General features: G+C 43.6%; 1 protein-coding gene across 2 annotated transcripts; it reads right to left on the bottom strand.

The window, feature by feature from the left end:
• Positions 1–2,224: 2,224 nt before the first annotated feature.
• LOC310679065 (uncharacterized protein) lies at positions 2,225–13,966 on the bottom strand. Of its 2 annotated transcripts, none has more exons than XM_083443778.1 (8): positions 13,709–13,966; positions 10,496–10,707; positions 8,503–8,619; positions 7,910–8,017; positions 6,056–6,172; positions 5,083–5,199; positions 4,200–4,283; positions 2,225–3,234 (listed from the first exon to the last, which is right to left on the bottom strand). In XM_083443778.1, exons 2-8 carry the CDS (start codon positions 10,689–10,691, stop codon positions 2,858–2,860), a joined length of 1,116 nt encoding a protein of 371 aa, XP_083299904.1. In that variant the 5' UTR covers positions 10,692–10,707; positions 13,709–13,966; the 3' UTR covers positions 2,225–2,857. The 2 variants fall into 2 exon arrangements, with proteins under 2 accessions (XP_083299904.1, XP_083299903.1); XM_083443777.1 differs by having other exon boundaries at positions 13,705–13,764.
• Positions 13,967–20,261: the final 6,295 nt, after the last annotated feature.

Consider the following 20,261-nt stretch of genomic DNA (forward strand, 5'->3'; position numbering starts at 1 on the left):
AAAGGTTCCTGTTTTCAGGATCACACTTACCTTCTTCAAGTCCAAATTTTGTTTCAATAATGGTGGCACCCCAGCGTCCTCTGTGTTTATCTCTCAAGTAAGAATATTCTCTCTCTTTTTTCTTCTTCCACCCACTGTGTTTATCAGTTGAAATTCCATGGAGCAAAGCTCAAGTCCCCACCCACTCCAGACAACAGACAGTCTGGAACTTCTACAATGTAAGATAGGGTGGGTTTTGGGTCATCCCTCCCAAGTTGTTGACCTTTGAGAATATATTTTGCAGCGGCGTTTTGTTAAAAAAAACCCGTACAATTCACATGTCATTCCATAAATTAATAAGATGCTTGCAGTAGTGTAGTGTAGCCTAGTGTAGACTTTGGGGGGGACACCCACCTCAGTATTCAAAAAGAGAAAAGTTCATAGATCAGCTGAACAAAGGCAGCAAGAGTGGAGGTGGGCTGGATCACATATTGGTGGCCAGCATGGTTCACGACCTGCTGTTCCTCAACCATTGTTTCATATAGTTCTTTTGATTCCATTCACTATTATTTTAGTAGTGTGCCAGTAAATATTGCCTCTGAGAGTGATGAGTGCCTTTCTCACATCAATGAACTCCCAAGCAGCTTTTTAAAATGCACTGTCGGAATGGGGCTTCAGAGGACTCATCTGAAGCTTGGCCATGTATTTTCATCCCCACCCACAGCACCATCCATGTTGTTCCCTGCCACGGGTCTTCATTTTGCTCTGAGTGTTTATGCTTGAGTGCCTCAGGAAGTAAGGCCCCCCGCTCTTGCCTTGAGGTGGACAAGTGACCTAATGGTCATCTCAGGGACTTAATCTAGAACCTTCTCTGGTGGCTTCCATCTGACGCAGCAGGTTTTCCACCACTTGGCACATGCCCGTGCTGCCGGATGATGGCTGTTGTCTCTCGTACTTCTGCCAAGCAATCTTCCACCCACCTCTCGTGTATGGAGGGTAGGTTTTGGGTGGGGGGAAAATTCATTGGCTTTGTTGAAATTACTTGATCCATATTTGCTCCACTTCAGACAGCAGAATCTGACACAAATGGTCACCAAGCAGCTCAAAGTTTTGAGGGCAGCCCTAGTGAAGGAGGTTTAAGAAGTGAAAGCAAATTTCAAGAAAATTACTTGATGCAGCTTTTGCTTGACTCTACCATTTCAGTCCATGTGAAGGGGGATAGCACATGATGCTCCCCAACTAAAAATGCCCTTTTGCAAAGAAAACAGTAGACGTTGCCGGAAAGCACACAGGTAGTGTAATTTATTTTGTTAAGAAGGAACCACCACCACCACCGCCACTTTAGGACAGGTGAATAAATCGTAAAAGAAAAAAGATGTCATATTGGCCAGATTGCTAAAGCAGAATAAATTTTGTTCAGTATTTGAACTACATTTCTAGTCAATATTTGTTTTGGAGAAGGGCAAGTTAGCTTATCTTAAAACACCCTCTAGAAACACAGTGAGAGATGTTTGATTTACTGTGGTCAAGGCTGTACAGCTTTCGCCTTGCACTCATACATGTATAACTTACTAACGATGCCCTAATATTATAGCCTATAGTTGCAAAATACTTTCTCAACTGAGGTCATTTCCAAATTACCTACATATTGAGCATTCATCCTGATTTGTTTGCGGGGAGGTAAGATGATATCCTCTATTAACTAAGCAAAACTTGGTACACTACTACCCAAAATTTCCAACCCCGGCCATTGTCGTTTGGCTGAGTATGAACCATTAGCACAAATCCTTGTTATGTCCAATTCCACCCAGTTTATTTTTCATCAGCAGAAATATAATCAGCATGAATTATAGTGCAAGCGAGTCAGAAAGTGAAATCTATCTGGATGCAGAGAATGTTGTGCACGTTTTTGGGGAAATGATGAACCATTGTGCTATTTAATGTGTGTATGTCTTTCCAGTGTTTGCCCAAATGTGCATCACACAATGGAATAGAAAGGCAGCATTGTTTACCACATTCTGGTGCACATCCTATTGGAAGCAATGGCATAGCTGGTCAGTTTCCATGTTTGGGTGTGAATGCCAATGAGGATCTGATTTGCACAAGCGGTAGACCATGAGGCAGAACAGTGGAAAGCAGGTTCTGGCCAGCCCTCGTTAGTTAAATGATTCAGTACTTTCTAATCCATCTCTACCTCAGATAAATGCTCCTAGGAATGCTTACCCATATGATGAAAATACGTCTGTTTGCTCCAAGAAAATCTCTTTTAATAAACAGTTTTGAAAATATAAATATAAAAATATCCTGTGCATGTAAAAATCCCCCCACCCGCATCAAAAGCAATGCACCCCACTGAGGAAAAAACAAAACACCCACAAACCATTTTCAACTTCAGATTTACAAGACCTTACATTTCATTCTGAATGTGCGTCTTCAGCGGAAAACGGATCATGATTTATTGATATAAGCCCATCAATCTACATAGTACTTTATACAGTAACACAAGCAAGAAGAAAGGTCCTGCCCGAAGGAGCTTCCTCTCCCGCTCCTCTCCTCCCAGGCAAATCCCACAAAATGCCCTTACAACTCAGTTGAAAACAGTTGAAACACTAAAAAAAATCAAAAAGGATTTTTAATTTTTTTTAAAAAAAGCAATTTAAAAGAAGCCCTCTCTGCTGAGCAGTAGCAGCAGTCCTTATAAAACCTGTCAGGTCCACCCTGGCCCAATGGCTATGTTATGTGTGCACATATGTCAATAGACTAAAACAAAAAAGGATTGAAAAAATAATGATTAATGTCTACAGATAAAAAGCAAACACAGTATTGAAGCTTGTGGCTGGGTCGAGCTTTTTCTTTTTTCTTTTTTGGAACAGATGGCCTAAAATTCACAGAGTATTAGCCTCTTTTCCCCGCAGGCCCGGTCGTTCCACTTTCCATTCACATAAACCTCTACACAGTTCTCCCTGCCCTTTTCGTTATTGGGTTCTCCCTGCAGCCAGTTGGAGTAAACGATGGCATCGCCATTCAGGTACCTAAATTTCCCCTCCGTCTGGATATCAGTTACCCCAAGAAAGACCGACTTGTTATGCTGAACAACTATCTGTTGGACGGCTGTGTTCTCCGCAGCATTTTTGGGGGCAGCCAGCTGGCCCCCGGCTTGCAGACACTTTTGCTTCAGGTCATCAAAGGTGCCTTCGTAGCCGCTGGTTACGAATACTTTGTTACCGACAATTCGCCCTCCCGGGAATGCTGCAACTAAAACAAACAAAGGGAGTGGGCGTCAGGTTGATAGTCAGCCACTGTGTTTTGCAAAGCCAATAAATGGATGGCAACCTCTGCTATTTGTAACTCATAGAAATTTTGGATTTGGATAATGCTTTTAGCAACAAGATGATTAATGCCATCCTATGTAGAAACCACATAGGTTTCTGATCGGAAGGACGGCGGTTCGAATCCCTGCGACGGGGTGAGCTCCCGTTGCTCGGTCCCTGCTCCTGCCCACCTAGCAGTTCGAAAGCACGTCAAAGTGCAAGTAGATAAATAGGTACCGCTCCGGCGGGAAGGTAAACGGCGTTTCCGTTTGCTGCTCTGGTTCACCAGAAGCAGCTTAGCCATGCTGGCCACATGACCCGGAAGCTATATGCCGGCTCCCTCAGCCAATAAAGCGAGATGAGCGCCGCAACCCCAGAGTCGGCCACGACTGGACCTAATGGTCAGGGGCCCCTTTACCTTTACCTTTATGTAGAATCAAGAGAACCCTCATAGCACCTTAGCTGTGGCCACAAAGGTGATAATTGAAAATTGATGGTGCACCTGGCTCTGGCCAGGCTACAGCACATTCAAAAGAACATTTTCTTCACTGAATTTTCAAAGTGTTGCAATTATTTTGCAGGAAGGAAAGCGGATCTTTAAAAAGTGGGTTCGGATAACGCTGCAAAAGACTAGGGATAACCTACACAATTTATCCCTGTGCTTATTGAGCTTGTGCTGCGATCATAATCTTGCAAAGACGATGTTGTTGTGGGTTCTCTAATGCTACAACAGGGGGATGATGCATGCATGTGCTGGAATCTAAGGGTTATGAGGAACACACCTGTGCTATCACATATAATGTGTCCATAGACCTGTATGTTGGTACTGGTTCTCTGTTAAGGGGCCAAACGGACTGAGGAAGATTGCAAAAGACGGTTCACAATGTTTCTGTTACATGCAACATTTACCTTTTTGATATTTGGAGAAACTGGCTTGCAAGGCTCTTAGCTGCCCCTCTAGGTCACTGACTTGTTTTTTCATAAGGTTGACCTCTGAGAAATAATAAAATGATCATGATCTGCAAGATTCAGTACTGTAGTAATATGCGGTAAACAATATATTGCACACAGTGCGGATGTGAAACGTTTTGTTAAACCAAATGCCACCTCTCTCCCCAACTTCCACCCACCCAGGAACTGTAAAAATTGCCAGACAATACAAATGGCACAACACAATAAACATGTTGTTGTCACAATCAATCAATTGCTGCCATAATTAATTAATTCATGGTTCATTAATCCTATGGAAATTTAAATAATATTATGCTATACATAACCTCAGTGTAGAATCAACTGGAAATGAATTTGTACATTAGTGAACATTGGGTGGTGATCTCTTACTAGGTCTGTTTTGCTTGTGTATTGGTGTATGAATGTGTGTATTAATGGTATGAATTAATTATACCATTAATGGTTCAGTGGTATTAATGTCCATCAACGGTAAACGTTTGCCCTTTTTTGAAAGAAGCCTTTGTTTATACAGATACAGGTATCCATCGCTTGATCCCTCTTTCAGACCTTCCTGTTAAGGCCCAAACTAGAATAAATATTCCCACCCCACCCCCCAGAATGGTCTGGAATTAAATACACTCTCAATCGAGTTGTGTGATTTATTAAAAAAAGTTAGCTCCACCCTGATTGCTCACTTAAACTTTCCCTCAATAATCAGAGTTACAAAATTCACATGGATTGCACCAACTAAAAAGGGCACAGCAACTTAAAAGACAAATTTTGCTCTAACACTTTTAATGCATCACTTTTAACATCAACAACAAAAGGCTACCCTCCTTACCTGAGAGACCGCTGTCACCCTTGGTCCCTTTGTCACCTACAGATCCTTTATCTCCTTTGGATCCAGGAGATCCTGGTTTCCCCACTGGCCCTTGGGTACCGGTCGCTCCTTGTAATCCTATGGAGAGAATAATAATAATAATAATAATAATAATAATAATAATAATAATAATTTTTATTATTTATACCCTGCCCATCTGGCTGGGGTTCCCCAGTCACTCGGGTCAGCTTCCAGCACATATGAAAACATAATAAGATGTCTAACATTAAAAACTTATTGATACAGGATTTTTTAAAAAAACCAACTACACCCTAGCAAGTTAGTTGGTAGGTGGCTTCTGTTTTCGTATGCATGTTAACATCTGATAAACAGCCATAGCCAATTGGTTTAAAAGGTTGTATGCAGGAGCAGTGTGAACAAATCACAAACCTTTTCTTTTCGTTAACTGGAAAGGAGTATCAGAGGCTGACATTGAGCAGAAGATGAGCAAGGGCTTGGCATTACACCCTGGCACTCCTGGGGCAGTGCCCTTGGGCACTGGTAAGGAGAGTTACCATTTTAAATTTCCTACAGTGACATGGAAAGCTCTGGAGCCTCGCGGAGTATTAAAACAGCAGTCTGGGGGGCGGGGGTGGGGAGAGTGAGTACAGACATTTTCAGTGCTCAGTATGCCCTGGAGTGCTGCTTTATTAGGGGTATTGTGGGGAGTTTAAAATGATAGTTTTTTCATTGCAGGTAGGAGGGCATTCATCCCAGGGCACTATGCTGAGGTCCTCCTCAAATTCAGAGCTGAATCTGGGGAGTGCCAGTTTTATACTTTTTTTTTTTAAAGTCATCTAAGTTAGTGGCCAGCTAAAAATCCCTCAAACTAACTATGCACTACATCAAGAAGTTATTTCTGTTGTCTCTTTGGAACCTTTCTCAGGCCATCAAAATGTTTGTTCAGATGCACCTTTTCACCCACACCACTTACCTCTTTCTCCCACATCTCCTTTCGCTCCCTTTTCGCCCACTGGGCCTCTGTCGCCTTTGGGCCCAGCCACACCTGTGTCACCTTTGGGACCTTGGGCACCAGTAGCTCCTTTTGAACCTACAGAAATATTGAATGGGGAGGGGAGAATCAGCAAAAATGGAAGGTACTTTGTAATTATCACAAATGCAAAAGTAGGTAAATAGTTTCAGCTCAGCCCTAGTTTGTGTGTCTGTCTGTTGTTGTTCCTATGCTGCCCTTCATCCAAAGATCACAGGGAAGTTTACAATATAAAAGCACAAAAATACACACAATAGTAACAAAATACCAGCCCACCTGTCCGGTTTAAAAGGTCATAGACTAGACACAGGCAAACTTGCCCCTCCAGATGTTTTGGGACTACAACTCCCATCATCCTTAGCTAACAGGACCAGTGGGCAGGGATGATGGGAGTTGTAGTCCAAAACTTCTGGAGAGCTGAGTTTGCCTATGCATGTCATAGATGGTTTAATTAGCCAAAGGATGGGAGAAGAGGAATGCTTTTGCCTAAGATATGTAACAAAGGTGCCAGGCGGGCCTCTCTGGGGAGGGCATTCCACAAACAGGGAGCCTGGTCTCATGTTGTCCTCTGGGCTTCTTGTAGAGGAGGCACATGAAGAAGCCCTCAGATGATGATTGCACTGTCTGGCTCAGCTCATATGGGAAGAGGCGGCCTACATCTTAGGTTGGACATTCTCACAGAAATGATAGCTCCATTGTTTATATTCTAACTTTGGTTTATACTGAGGATATGATAGTCACAATTTTATGTCTAGGGGGTAGTCCTGTTAGTCTGGTATACCAAAACAAACAATGATGAGGCTATGGTACTGCAGAGCAGGGGTAGTCAATATGGTTCCCTCCCAAGGTGAGCTACAACTTACACCATCCTTGCCATTGGTTTTGCTGAATGGGGCTGATAGGTTCCAACAACCTCCCATGTTGACTACCCCTGCCTTAGAAACTAGCAAATATATCATAGCACAAGCTTTTCTGGACTAGTGTCAGATGCATTTGATGAAGTGGCCTTTATCACTACATTTTATAACTTGCATGTTGCCAGAACATGACTTCAGAAGCTGGCTGTCACAGATCACAATCTTTTTGTGACCTCAGCCAATTGCCTAACAATGGGAGTCAAGCTTGAGAGCTGTCAGCCTATGATGTATTTGCTTGTTCTTTCATTGGCATCCACGATGGATGTACAGGGGTACCTTGGGTTAAGAACTTAATTCGTTTTGGAGGTCTGTTCTTAATGTGAAACTGTTCTTAACCTGAAGCACCACTTTAGCTAATGGGGTCTCCTGCTGTCGCTGTGCCGCTGCTGCATGATTTCTGTTCTCATCCTGAAGCAAAGTTCTTAACCTGAGGTAATATTTCTGGATTAGCGGAGTCTGTGACCTAAAGTGTATGTAACCTGAAGCGTATGTAACCCGAGGTACCACTGTATATATAGAGGGAAACATCAGAGGTATGGGCATTTTATGGTTGCTTTCTCCACTCACGTAGCATTTATAACTTGGAAACTTTACCATACTAAGTATCTTGACAACAGGGTGGATGTGAACATTTAAAATCTGTGACTGGGATCCGAAAAAGCTACTTAGGCATGCTTAAGGACTTGGACTGACATTTAGGTCTTTTTACTTCTTTTGTTGGATGGTAGGTCTCCAGGGATAACACAAATGGCTGCTTGAGAAGCAGAAGCCCCCAACCCCATTGAGTGTGCAGAAGTAGTTGTATGCTCCTTTGGATCCTGGCCACTGTGGAATATTGAACCCTCTAGCAGAAATCCAACTATTTAGCACTTAGGATTACCTGTTTCTCCTTTGACGCCTTTTTCACCTTGTGGGCCATTGTTGCCTTGTGCTCCAGAGGGGCCGACGCTTCCTGGAGGACCCTGCAAACCTCGGATTCCACGCGGTCCTACTCAAAAGAAAGAGGTTTTGTGAGCAGGCAGAGATATACACCAAAGGGGGAAGGTCTCTTGTGATGAGTTGCAGTGCATCAGGAGCTCCTGGGCCTTAGAACTGGGAACACTGAAATGTGCATGCCATTGTCCCAATCTGGTATGCCTTCAGAGTGGTGGAGGACGCTGTCCTATCACTAGTGTTGAAATAAGTTTCAACTGGAAGTCTGGTGAGGTTCTGTACATGGACTGGGGTATGGGCACCATCTTGTCTTTCATCTCCCAGTCCTGTACTGGGAGCAAGGGAAGAGCACCTTGGTGGGTTTGTACTCCCTTCCGGGGAAATGTTTGATGTGCCCAATGGGCAGGATGGCCCTCTAACAAGACTTAGAGACAGATGTGGATAAAAATATTTAAAAAGAAGTTTGATTTCTTGTAATAATATCTAGCTTTTGTTGAATGCAATGCAATACAATTCCATTTAGTCAAGAACACTCCATACCCATTGCTCCAGCATCTCCTTTGGGTCCTTGCTCTCCTTGGGTCCCCTTTTCTCCTTGTGGTCCAGCTGGTCCCATTTTTCCGGGAGGACCAAGAATTCCTCTTGGTCCTGCCAACCCTGGCATTAAGTGGAAGAATGAAAAGTGGGGTTATCTTAATGATAAAGCTTACATATGAGAGGAATGCAATACATAATAACCCAAGGAAGAAGTTTATTGAGAGGTACACCTTGTTTTTACATTTCTGGAATGACAGTGGAAATGATGATATTTCCCCTTTTAACTTATGCATGATACTATAGAGCCTTTGTTATTTTGTCCCTTTCCCCCTTCATATGTCTTTCTTTCTTTCTTTCTTTTTCTGCATAGGAAGCAAACATGTTTGATGTACAGCTTAATGGTTTTGGCTACATATTGTTATAATATCAATTTAAAATCTTTAAAAAGAGGGGAAAAGTGGTTTCCTAAGTGGGTGAACAAGAGGCACTTCTGATGAACACATGGCTGATAAATTACTGGCAAATCAGTTAAATGAAATGATCTCATCCCAGTTTCAGTTTAAAGATGCTAACACAAGAAGCAATGCATAGATTCCAGTCTTGGGTCATCATCATTGCTAAGTTATCTAGGGTTGCCATATTTCAAAAAGTGAAAATCTGGACAGAGAAGTTGTTGAGCTTTTTTGGCCATACAGTGGTACCTTGGGTTAAGAACTTAATTCATTCTGGAGGTCCGTTCTTAACCTGAAACTGTTCTTAACCTGACGTACCACTTTAGCTAACGGGGCCTCCTGCTGCCACCATTGCCACACAATTTCTATTCTCACCCTGAAGCAAAGTTCTTAACCCAAGATACTATTTCTGGGTTAGCGGAGTCTGTAACCTGAAGCTTCTGTAACCCGAGGTACCACTGTAGTTGCAAAAACGACACTGCCGACATTGGTTGCCATATGTCTGCCTTGACATTTAGCCGATTTCCACCCAGACACTGCTTCCGACTACAGTATTCCAGGTATGTCTGGGAGATTCTGGATGTATGGCAATTCTAAAGTTAGCCAAGGCAGCTGCATTCAAGGTGGCTGTTGCCATACATCCACCAGATGACGTTCCCCTCCCTAGATTTGCTTTCTCCTCTTCTGCCTTTTCCTTCTCTGTTTGGCATCATGTCCCTCTTAATCCAGTGAGAGGAGGAGAAATGCAGAAGACCATGCGATCTTGCACTTCTAGCCCTCACTGTTGATGGACCTACACCATAGTCTTTACAGTATCACTTTGAAAACTTAAGATTCATTTTTATATTGATGTCATGCAACTTTGCTTTTATGTTGTCTTGGTAGAATTTTTACGCTGTTTGCATGTCCAGGCGCCGTGACCCTGCCGCCCCTACCCAGTGGAGAAAAACCAGTCAAGACACATTCTTTTGAGTTGAATAAGAGCACAGCTTTATTGGTTGCAGATGTAAGAGGTTTGTCATACGCATTGCGTATATCCTATAACAAACAACCTGCCTACTGGAAGTATCTTCTCCATGGGGTCTACCCTGAGGCAAGGAGGTCCTATGACTTACATCAGATAGGTACATCTCCACCAAGCTTTCCACCTTGAAAGGAACTATGGCTCTAGCCCCCACCTGGGAATCTGGATAGAAGCATCTCCTCTAGGATCCTTTTAACAGGATACCCCTTTCCCTCGGAAGGGCAGCAAGAAGCTTACAAACTCCCCTCCAACCAAGACTAAGCCTTTTACCCTCAGGTGGTGGTTTAGGCATTGGATAAGCCTAAGTCATGGTTGGAGAAGAGGTTGTCTTAACATTGAAAACTAACTGATATTTATCACAAGGCAGTGTAATTGGGGGTCATCATGAAGTTGCATCATAAGCCACTTTTGCTTAAATTATGTGTGACTGCATGATTTCCTGTCTTTTTCCCCTCCAGTGTGTGAATCAAAAGCTGATCCTCAAAGAATGGGAGCTCTTAGGAAGTCACCTTTCCCATACCTTGCTCTCCCTTGTCCCCTTTTGGTCCTTGGACTCCATCTCTCCCATTTATCCCTGGTAACCCTTTCTCAGCTGGTCCACATACAACCAGTGAGCAGGCATTCCGATCCAAGTTCTGTATAACTTGCGGTGAGCCCTGGAACGATGCTGGTGAAAATTGCGAAATCAACACAGAGAGTGTTAGAAGCACCAGCATTGTTCAGTGGTTTGACCTGGAGAAAAAAAAATTAAAATTAAAGAGGTAGAGATAGGAGAAAATAATTAACCCAAACCCAACCGTACCAATTATAATGCACTGCAATGAAATGAAGGCCAGCAATATGAACAAGGATTTAAAATATTGTGGGTAAAGTGTTGTTTAATAGATTGAAGTAGGGGGATTATGCACCATTTCCAACACTCTTTTAATTTTCTTTTGTTTCCTCATCTCTTGAACAGTTACACACAACAAGAAAGTTTTTAGGCAAGGTAGAAGAACCCTTTGGCCATGCTGCCATGGGCTGATGCAAGTTGGAGCCCAAGAGCACCCAAAAGAGGCCTCATGCCTATCATAATAGCTAGCACCTATATTATTACTATTATTACTATTATTACTGCTAATAATAATAATAATAATAATAATAATAATAATAATAATAAATATAACCAACCCTTTGCCAGCAGGTCCCAGGCTGTGCTTTAAATTCAGTATTATAAAGTTTTTTTTTAAAAAAATAAATAAACAAATAAATATTTTGTGATACAAAACAAACAAGGAAAAGTACATATAGTGTCTCCGCTTTCAATTCATAGATTCTTTTTTCATAGTTTGTTTACCTTCAGTATGAGACTTTGGGGGAAAATAGAGGGAAGAGAGAGGGCTGTGGGGTGAGGAGCTTTTCATTCTTTTGCATAGTGTTTCTGCACGGTTTTTGTGTCAGCGTCTCATGAGTAGGTCCTTTATTTGTTTTTATTGGCATTGTGAGAGACTGGAGGGTCCAAGGTTTGGTTGGCTGCATTTGGTTGGTTGCAGTGTGGTTTATTTGCGTGTTAGTGTGCGGGGTTTTTTGTTGTTGTGTCAGGTTAGCCATATTGGTGTGTAAGTTGTTGGGGAGGGGTTAGGTCAGTTAAAGCAAGTTACAATCTCAGGTATGGGGTGTGGGTATCCTGAAACCACATACCTCAGGTGTCAAAGGGCAGGGCATAGAGACGTGTATTTAGCATTCAACAAAAACTGTATAGTGAAAGTTCTAGACACACCTCTCCACATAAGGCACATTTCAAGAGTGCTGTACTAGATCCCATTTAGGAAAGAATAAGATTCTGCACTCTATTAGGGATGGGATTTTCTGCAAATCGCAGTGTCAAACTTATCTGCTTGACCCCCCTCCTACATCACTCCTTGATCTTGATGAGAAGTGGGCTATTTATTTATTTTTACTGGTTCTGCTAAAAATACAAATAAGACTCACACATATTAAATGCATTCTTATGCGTTTCATATTACACATGTATTGGGTGCTATTCAACCAAGTTTTACTTGGAAACTAAGTAGTGGAACTAAATTAGCCATGTTCCCTAATTTCAGCAGGTATGCTCTGAGTAAAACTTGGTTAAATTGTTATTTGCATATACATTCCGTGTTTCCTAAAGTAGCAAGCACATAAAGAGATCCATAAAGGAATGCATGTAAATGTATTAAAAATATGCATGTAGTACAGTGGTACCTCGGGTTAAGTACTTAATTCGTTCCGGAGGTCCGTTCTTAACCTGAAACTGTTCTTAACCTGAAACACCATTTTAGCTAATGGGGCCTCCTACTGCTGCCGCGCCACTGGAACCCGATTTCTGTTCTTATCCTGAAGCAAAGTTCTTAACCTGAAGCACTATTTCTGGGTTAGCGGAGTGTGTAACCTGAAGCGTATGTAACCTCAAGCGTATGTAACCCGAGGTACCACTGTAATCTTTATAATACATGCAGAAAGATAGTACAGTCGTACCCTGGATCCCAGACACCTTGCAAGTCGAACGTTTTGACACCCAAATGCCCCAAACCTGGAACTGAGTGTTCTGATTTGTGAACGTTCTTTGGAACCCGAACGTTCAACGCGACTTCCATGGCTTCTTGCAGCCAATCGGAAGCCACACCTTGGTTGTCGAACGGTCTTCCGGAACAGGTTCCATTCAACAACCAAGGTACAACTGTATATTGGACTATTCCATTGAATTTGTTTGACTTCTGAGGTACTACTGTACTGCACTGCTTTGGGAAGGAGGAGGGAGGACTCTAGAACCCTGTCAGGGCCCTCACACCTCATTCCTGAAGCAAGCGTTTACTAGGCTTTGGGAAGGAGATAGGAAGGTGCCTTCCTGGCCCTGCACACTGTGTGGGGGAATCACCTCCAGTTCCAGGTTCAATCTCCAGCATCTTAAATCCTGGAAAGTTGCTGCAAACAATACTGAGCAAACAATACTGAGCTAGATGGACTGATCTGATTCAATAGACGTTGTCCTCTGTAGCTGGAGATGCCCTCAACTGAACCTGGGATTTTCCCATACAAAGCATGGGCTGTACCACTGATCTATGGCCCTTCCCCTATTATGCTTCAGCAGCATCTCTGGGCTAAATTGAGTTGATCGAAAACATGAAACCAGAAGGTTATGAAGGGGATGCTGACACCAGGTGACTATATGCAAAGCAGTCAGTTCCCAGCTCTAACTAAGAGGGTATCTCAGCCAGTGGAACTTTTATCACCTGGGTAGGGCAAGCTGTACTTGGACAAAATATCATTTTCCCTGCATAATTATAAAAGGAATAGAAACGCCTTCTTCCCTTGCAACGGAATGCCTCCTTCCGAACAATACATTCAAAAGGACAATTTGCCAACTGCATTTAAATCAGGGTGTTAAGCAAAATGGATCAAGATACTAACAAATTACATTGCTGTTGGACACAAAATCAACTCGTCGTTAAATCTGGGAGCTAATTATTAGATAAGCGCAGGCAGATGTGAAAGGCTGATACGAAAAGCACTTAATAATCAAAGGATGGATTATCAATGAAGAGAGAGTTAAGGCGGCAGGTCTAGCTCTGGTTGAAATTAATCAAATCCATGGAGCACAATGCAATCTGACCCGTTTGAACAAGGAACTGGCGGCAGTCTTCAATATTGCATGTATTTCAATCGCATAGCCATCATTAAGGAAGGACAAATTAAAAATCTACTCACTCACTTTGACGTTTCTGGTGCTCTACAAAGGCCTGGACAGGAATCATCCGTTAGGAGTTCAGCCTTCCTTTTATAGGCTAGGAGTTAAGTAACAGAGGCTTTGGTTTCTCAATCATGTGACCTCACAGGAAACTTATAGCCAATTTATAACACTTCGGGAGCTATTGGCCTCTTTCAACGTTGTGTAGCTGATAAGACATGCACAGAACAAAGGATGGGATTTCCCATGGCTTGCAAAATGTAAGGGATTTGTCTTTTGGAGCAAAAGGGCTGGGGGCTCAAATATGCAAGTATGTTATCCTAGCACATTTTTACTATGCAGAACATTGAGCAGCATATCTTGCCAGATTCCACCTAAACATTAGGAAGAACTTCCTGACAGTAAGAGCTGTTTGACAGTGGAATTTGCTGCCAAGGAGTGTGGTGGAGTCTCCTTCTTTGGAGGTCTTTAAGCAGAGGCTTGACAACCATATGTCAGGAGTGCTCTGATGGTGTTTCCTGCTTGGCAGGGGGTTGGACTCGATGTGGTCTCTTCCAACTCTATGATTCTATGATTCTATTCTATGATTGTAGGACTCAATGGTCACGGTTTCCCCAGGTGTGGCTAATGACCTCACTGGAACCAAAGAACCATAGAATTGTAGAGTTGGAAGGGACTATGAGGGTCATCTGGTCCAACCCACTGCAATGCAGGAATCTTTTGCCAAAGAATGATGGGGTAAGTGATGGTTGAGTGGTTGACTCGTAGCTGAGTGTGTGAACAGTCTCCATGGAAAAGCATTGCATTTGAGGCATTGCCCAGTGATGTGAAAACCTGGAACTGGTTCGTGCATGTTCAAGCTTTGATGACTGCAGCATCAGAAAAGAACAAGTGTCTTGTCCTGCTCCTAGAGTCTGATTGGCTGGCTCCTTTGGGAAGCAGGAGGCTAGAGAGGATGTTGGTCTGATCCAGCAGGTTTTATATATCCTCATGCTCTCAGAGCATATGTAGCCTGCAGATGTTGTAGACTGCAGCTCCCATCAGCCTCAGTCAGCATGGCCAATAGCCAGGTATGATGGGTGTTGTAGTCTAAAACATCTAGAGGGCACCGCGTTGGCTACCCATCTTAGACCATGTGGCTATCTAGTTTTGCAACCCCAGACGCTCATGGGAGGCCCAGAAATGAGGCTTGAATGCAAATGTGCTCTCTTCATGTGAATGGACCTTCATAGATGGTCTCATACACAATGTTGCTCATTGGAGTCAGGGCACATGTTAGCCTGCCCATCAATAAGTGCTCTAAGATGTAAAGTTGCCTTATTCTAAACCTGACCATCCATCTGTTTCATGCTGCACCGTTTACTCTCGATAGCAATAGCTGTTCCAGGTCTCAAGCAGAGTTTACTCCAGCTCTACTACAGTGGTACCTCGTGTTAAAAACCTAATTTGTTCTGGAGGTCCGTTCTTAACCTGAAACTGTTCTTAACCTGAGGTACCACTTTAGCTAATGGGGCCTCCAGCTGCCGCCGCACTGCCGCCACACAATTTCTGTTCTCATCCTGAAGCAAAGTTCATACTATTTCTGGGGTAGCGGAGTCTGTAACCTGAAGCATCTGTAACCTGAAGCATCTGTAATCCGAGGTACCACTGTACTAGAATTTGTCTAACTCACCTTCCCCAATCTTGGGTCCCCAAATGTTCTCAGATTACAATTCCCATCATCCCCAGCCAACTCAGCTAATAGTCAAGGATGGTGGAATGTGTGATCCAACAACTTTTGGGGACATCTTGGGGAAAGCTTTTCTAACTATGTATGGTAGAGTTTGAACCAGGGGTAGCTACTTATCCATGAATAGCATCAACATCACCCTTGTGCTATGATTCCTCCTCGCCATTATGCACATGAAAGAGTGACCTTTTCTGTGGTGTTTGATCTATGATACCTCATTCAGAGATGCAAATTGGCACTTTATGTAACATGTGATTGTCATGAACGACTTTTTAAAAAGCTGCTTCTCTCACATCCAGTTTTGCAAGTTTTTGGCTCACTCCCAACTCCTCCCTGTAAAAAGCATGGCATAGCTGAATAACCAGCTCCACCTTACCAAATTGTTGTGCAACATCATGTACTTTTGGGAGTGCTTAAGGAACTCCAAATATGTTATAATCACCCATGGGTAATCCTGCCAACGCCCCTTTGAAAGAGAGACACACACGGTTTTTTCACACAAAGATTTTCTTCAACAACAGTATTTCGCCAGGCATTCTAAAGCCGATCCATTTCCATAAGCTTTCTGACCCCTCCTCTCCCTGAGCTCTGAGTCTCCAGCTTTAAAAATCAGCGGTTAAAATGGTGCTTTCTGAAACAGCAGTATATTAAGTACCTGGCATGTGCTTATGCATTGTTTGCAAAATCCATAGCTTAGTACTTTGTATAGTACTTTTTCAGCATATTTCTGTCTCTTGCGAAAACGTTTCAGCAAAGTAAATGGAACCTCCTTAATGCTCATTTCAACAGTCAGAATAGTGCTTCTCAGAGCCCCAGGACCACCCTCTAATTTCCTTCCTGTGATTCCATACTTAAATCATGGCATTTGCTACCACGAGATGTGGTGATGGCCCCTAACATGGATAGCTTTAAAAGGGGATTAGAAATAGTCATGAAGGGTAAGGTTATCAATGGCTACTAGTATGCCTCTGCATAGCAGTTGCTGGGAAATCATGAATGGGATGGGGCTGAGTGGTTGAGCTTGGATAGCTCAGTTGGTTAGAGCAGGGTGCTGATAAGGCCATGGTTGCAGGTTCAGTCCCCATATGGGACAGCTGCATATTTCTACATTGCAGGGGGAAGGATGAGATGACCCTCAGTGTCCCTTCTAACTCTACAGTTCTATGACTACATGACATAAAAGTGAATTCATGTACTGACTGAGCACTTCCTGGAGCTATCGGATTGGCCACTGTGGGAACAGACTGCTAGATGGGGCCTTTGGTTTGATTCAGCAGCACCAAAGTGCCCCAGCTACTCTGGACAGCTTCCAACAAAATATTGCAAACACTTTAGAAAGTAATGCCAGCATTTTGAATGAGAATTTGTGTGTGTGTGTGTGTGTGTGTGAGAGAGAGAGAGAGAGAGAGAGAGAGGATGGACATTGCATTGCCAATGGTCAATCTAGTCCAGCATCCTGTTCCCACAGTGGCCAACCAGATGCCTGTGGGAAGCCAGGAAGCAGAAGATGAACACGACAGCAATCTCCCCTCCCCTGGTTTCCAGCAACCATGGAGGTAGAGCCACAACCATGATAGCTAGTCACCATTGATAACCATCCCCTCCATAAATTTGTCTTTTGAAGCCATCCAAGTTTGTGGCCATCACTGCTGCTTGGGGGAGCATGTTCCATAGTTTGACTATGCACTGTAGAAAGAAGTACTTTCTTTTTTCTATCCTAAATCTCCCAACAGGAACAGCACCAGTCTAATACATCCAAAGGGGAGATGGCACTGTCTGTACACTAAAGGCCTCTTGTCCAGTTCTTTCCTCTTCTCCGTGTTGAGCTGTTGAGGCATAAATTTCAATTGCATGTTATCTGTGGGCAAGCAGGCTAGTCAGAACTTTTGTGGGCAAGTAAGGTTTGGTTAGGGATGCGGGTGGCACTGTGGGTTAAACCACAGAGCCAATAATAATAATAATAATAATAATAATAATAAATAATTTATTATTTGTACCCCGCCCATCTGGCTGGGTTTCCCCAGCCACTCTGGGCGGCTTCCATAGAAACCAAAAATACACTAAAATATCACACGTTAAAAACTTCCCTGAACAGGGCTGGCTTAAGATGTCTTCTGAATGTCAGGTAGTTGTTTATCGCTTTGACATCTGATGGGAGGGTGTTCCACAGGGCGGGCGCCACTACCGAGAAGGCCCTCTGCCTGGTTCCCTGTAGCTTTGCTTCTCGCAATGAAGGAACCGCCAGAAGGCCCTTGGCGCTGGACCTCAGCGTCCAGGCAGAACGATGGGGATGGAGACGCTCCTTCAGATATACTGGGCCGAGGCCGTTTAGGGCTTTAAAGGTCAACACCAGCACTTTGAATTGTGCTCGGAAACGTACTGGGAGCCAATGTAGGTCTTTCAAGACCGGTGTTATGTGGTCTAGGACTTGCAGATCAGAAGGTCGTGGTTCGAATCCCCGCGACGGGGTAAGCTCCTGTTCCTCGGTCCCAGCTCCTGCCAACCTAGCAGTTTGAAAGCACGTCAAAGTGCAAGTAGATAAATAGGTACTGCTCCAATGGGAAGGTAAACGGCATTTCCGTGCGCCGTTCTGGTTCGCCACAAGCAGCTAGTCATGCTGGCCACATGACCCGGAAGCTGTACGCCGGCTCCCTCGGCCAATAAAGCGAGATGAGCGCTGCAACCCCAGAGTTGGTCACGACTGGACCTAATGGTCAGGGGTCCCTTTACCTTTACCTTTTAAGGTTTGCTTCATTTTAAGCCCTAGTCAGGAAAAATCTCAGGTAAGGTTTGAGTAGGGCCAGCATCTAAAAGGGATGAATGACATTCCATTATTGGGTGCACTATGAGCTCACATAACTATTAAACCTACCGGTAATCCGGGAAATGGTTTTACCACTAATACCACTTTTGCCAATAAGGTACTCTTTGTCTTCCGCATGTCTTATATCTCTGGCTGACAATGACCTGCTGTGATGATGTTTTAATTTTAAAGTCGTTCTTGGCATATGGAACAAGTTCAAAGGAAAACAGTCTGAAACTGGAGGAACTCTCCAAGATAAAGGAATCGTTTCTGCAAATAAATCCGTGTGGTCAAAGCCAGGGAGGGCGTTGTTATATAGGCACAAGCATTCCGCCCCTCCTGATCCAGTTGCAGAATTAGACAGCTATTACAGATATAATATGATGAAGAATGGCAACTGGTGTGTGCATCTGAGCAGGGGGGCAGGCAATGGAAGTAAGGAAATAAGGAGATAAGTATTTTATAATTACATGGTTTCATGCCTTCCTTGTTTACTTGAGTCTTTCCCCAACACTGTGTCAACAGAGTTTAATGGGCTTCACCAGTTCAAAACAACTGCTGTGCAGCAAGGATTATCCTTGTTATTTGTCTAGAAATTTTCAATCTCCTCTTCCCCCACTGATATTAATAGCTTTGCAGGGTGGGGGAAGTCCGGTCGTAGTATGAGGAAGGGCCTTGCCAGCACTGGCGCCAGCTGTCGGCATCCACAGGCAGCTGCTAAGACCTCCATACAAAAGCAGAACTCACTGTCACTGAGAGTATGGCATGTTGGGAGGCCAGGCATGTGAGCCACCATTTTACATTTCCCATAGTTCCCTGGACTGTTATGGTGGGTACTTTCAGGCAAGCACAAATGAGTGGGGGAGGATGCAGCTAACATTTCTTCCTGCCTCCCTCCCTTCTTACCTTGCACTTCTGGTACAAATTGTGACTCAATAACATTTCCCACTTGTACCTTATATTATTATTATTAATATTTCATTTATATCCCGCCCTCCCCAGCCAAGACCGGGCTCAGGACAGCTAACACCAGGTATGAAAACAATTGATTAAAATACAACTTAAAAACAAGATTAAAATACAACATTAAAATGCAGCCTCATTTCAGTAGAAACTCAAATCAAAAACTTTTTGAGGATGAAAACATCAAATCTTCACCAAGGCCAACTATCCGGACTGGTCCTACGTGGGTCAGAAAAAAGCCAGGGAAGTCCCCAAACAGGAGTTCCATCACAGAAGGAGAAAGGAAAAAGGAAAGAGAGGGAGGGGATCAAGCTGATTCCAAGCCCAAAAGCTTGTGAACCCATAATGTGTCTTGAACCCGTGACAGGATGTCAGGTGGATCCAGCCAATGTGCCTTCAGCAGGGCCAGCCAAAGATCTTGTGCTACCCAAGGCAAAGAACAAAATAGCCTCTCCCAGAAACCAACTGGAATGCCAGTTGGGTTTTTTTCTTCTTCCAACACTGGCAATGGGCGAATACTTCAGGGCACTTGAGGGCAGCAGTCTAGTTTAGTGGGTGGAGGACTGGCAACGTTGGACACAGAACTCTGCCCTATATAATAGGGGGGCATGACTGGGAGGCTGCAGGTCATTGCCCACACCCCGCTGGCAATATCTGCTCCCTAAGGCAGTTTCTGCACTCTTCATAGTAATAGGCTGGCCCCGGTTATCACCTGGGTCTACCTAAAGGAGGAACTGTAGGGAGACCAGCCAAGGAAGCCTCCTTGTATTTTAAAAAACCCCACTGGGATCCACCTCCTTGCTATTTGGAGCTGTGCCTGCCATGCAGCAGATTGCCTTTGCCTTCCTGACAATCTTCATTCATCTCAGCCTGCCCTCAACTACATAGGATCTGCCCAAAGTGCCTTAAACACATGCAGTGTCTTATATAAAGCTTGTTATGATTGTCTCAATGCATAGACAGGAGAAAGGACAAATTAAAAATAAATAAATCCTAACGAAGGCCTTCGTAGGGGGAACATATATTTTTTCTTGCACATAGCAACCTTTGCTATTGGTGAAGGCACAGTCTGCCTCTCTCCA

Source organism: Podarcis tiliguerta (assembly GCF_965153285.1).
Source record: "Podarcis tiliguerta genome assembly, chromosome: 5".
Classification (NCBI taxonomy): Eukaryota; Metazoa; Chordata; class Lepidosauria; order Squamata; family Lacertidae; genus Podarcis; species Podarcis tiliguerta.

Bases quoted from the DNA above. Each gene is read 5' to 3' on its own strand.
- LOC310679065 (XM_083443778.1), bottom strand. From the start codon at position 10,691: ATGCTGGTGCTTCTAACACTCTCTGTGTTGATTTCGCAATTTTCACCA. The intron at 8,620-10,495 runs GTATGGGAAAGG...ACTTAATGCCAG, and splicing joins AGGGGACAAGGGAGAGCAAG to GGTTGGCAGGACCAAGAGGA. The intron at 6,173-7,909 runs GTAATCCTAAGT...ATATTTCTGTAG, and splicing joins AGGCGTCAAAGGAGAAACAG to GTTCAAAAGGAGCTACTGGT.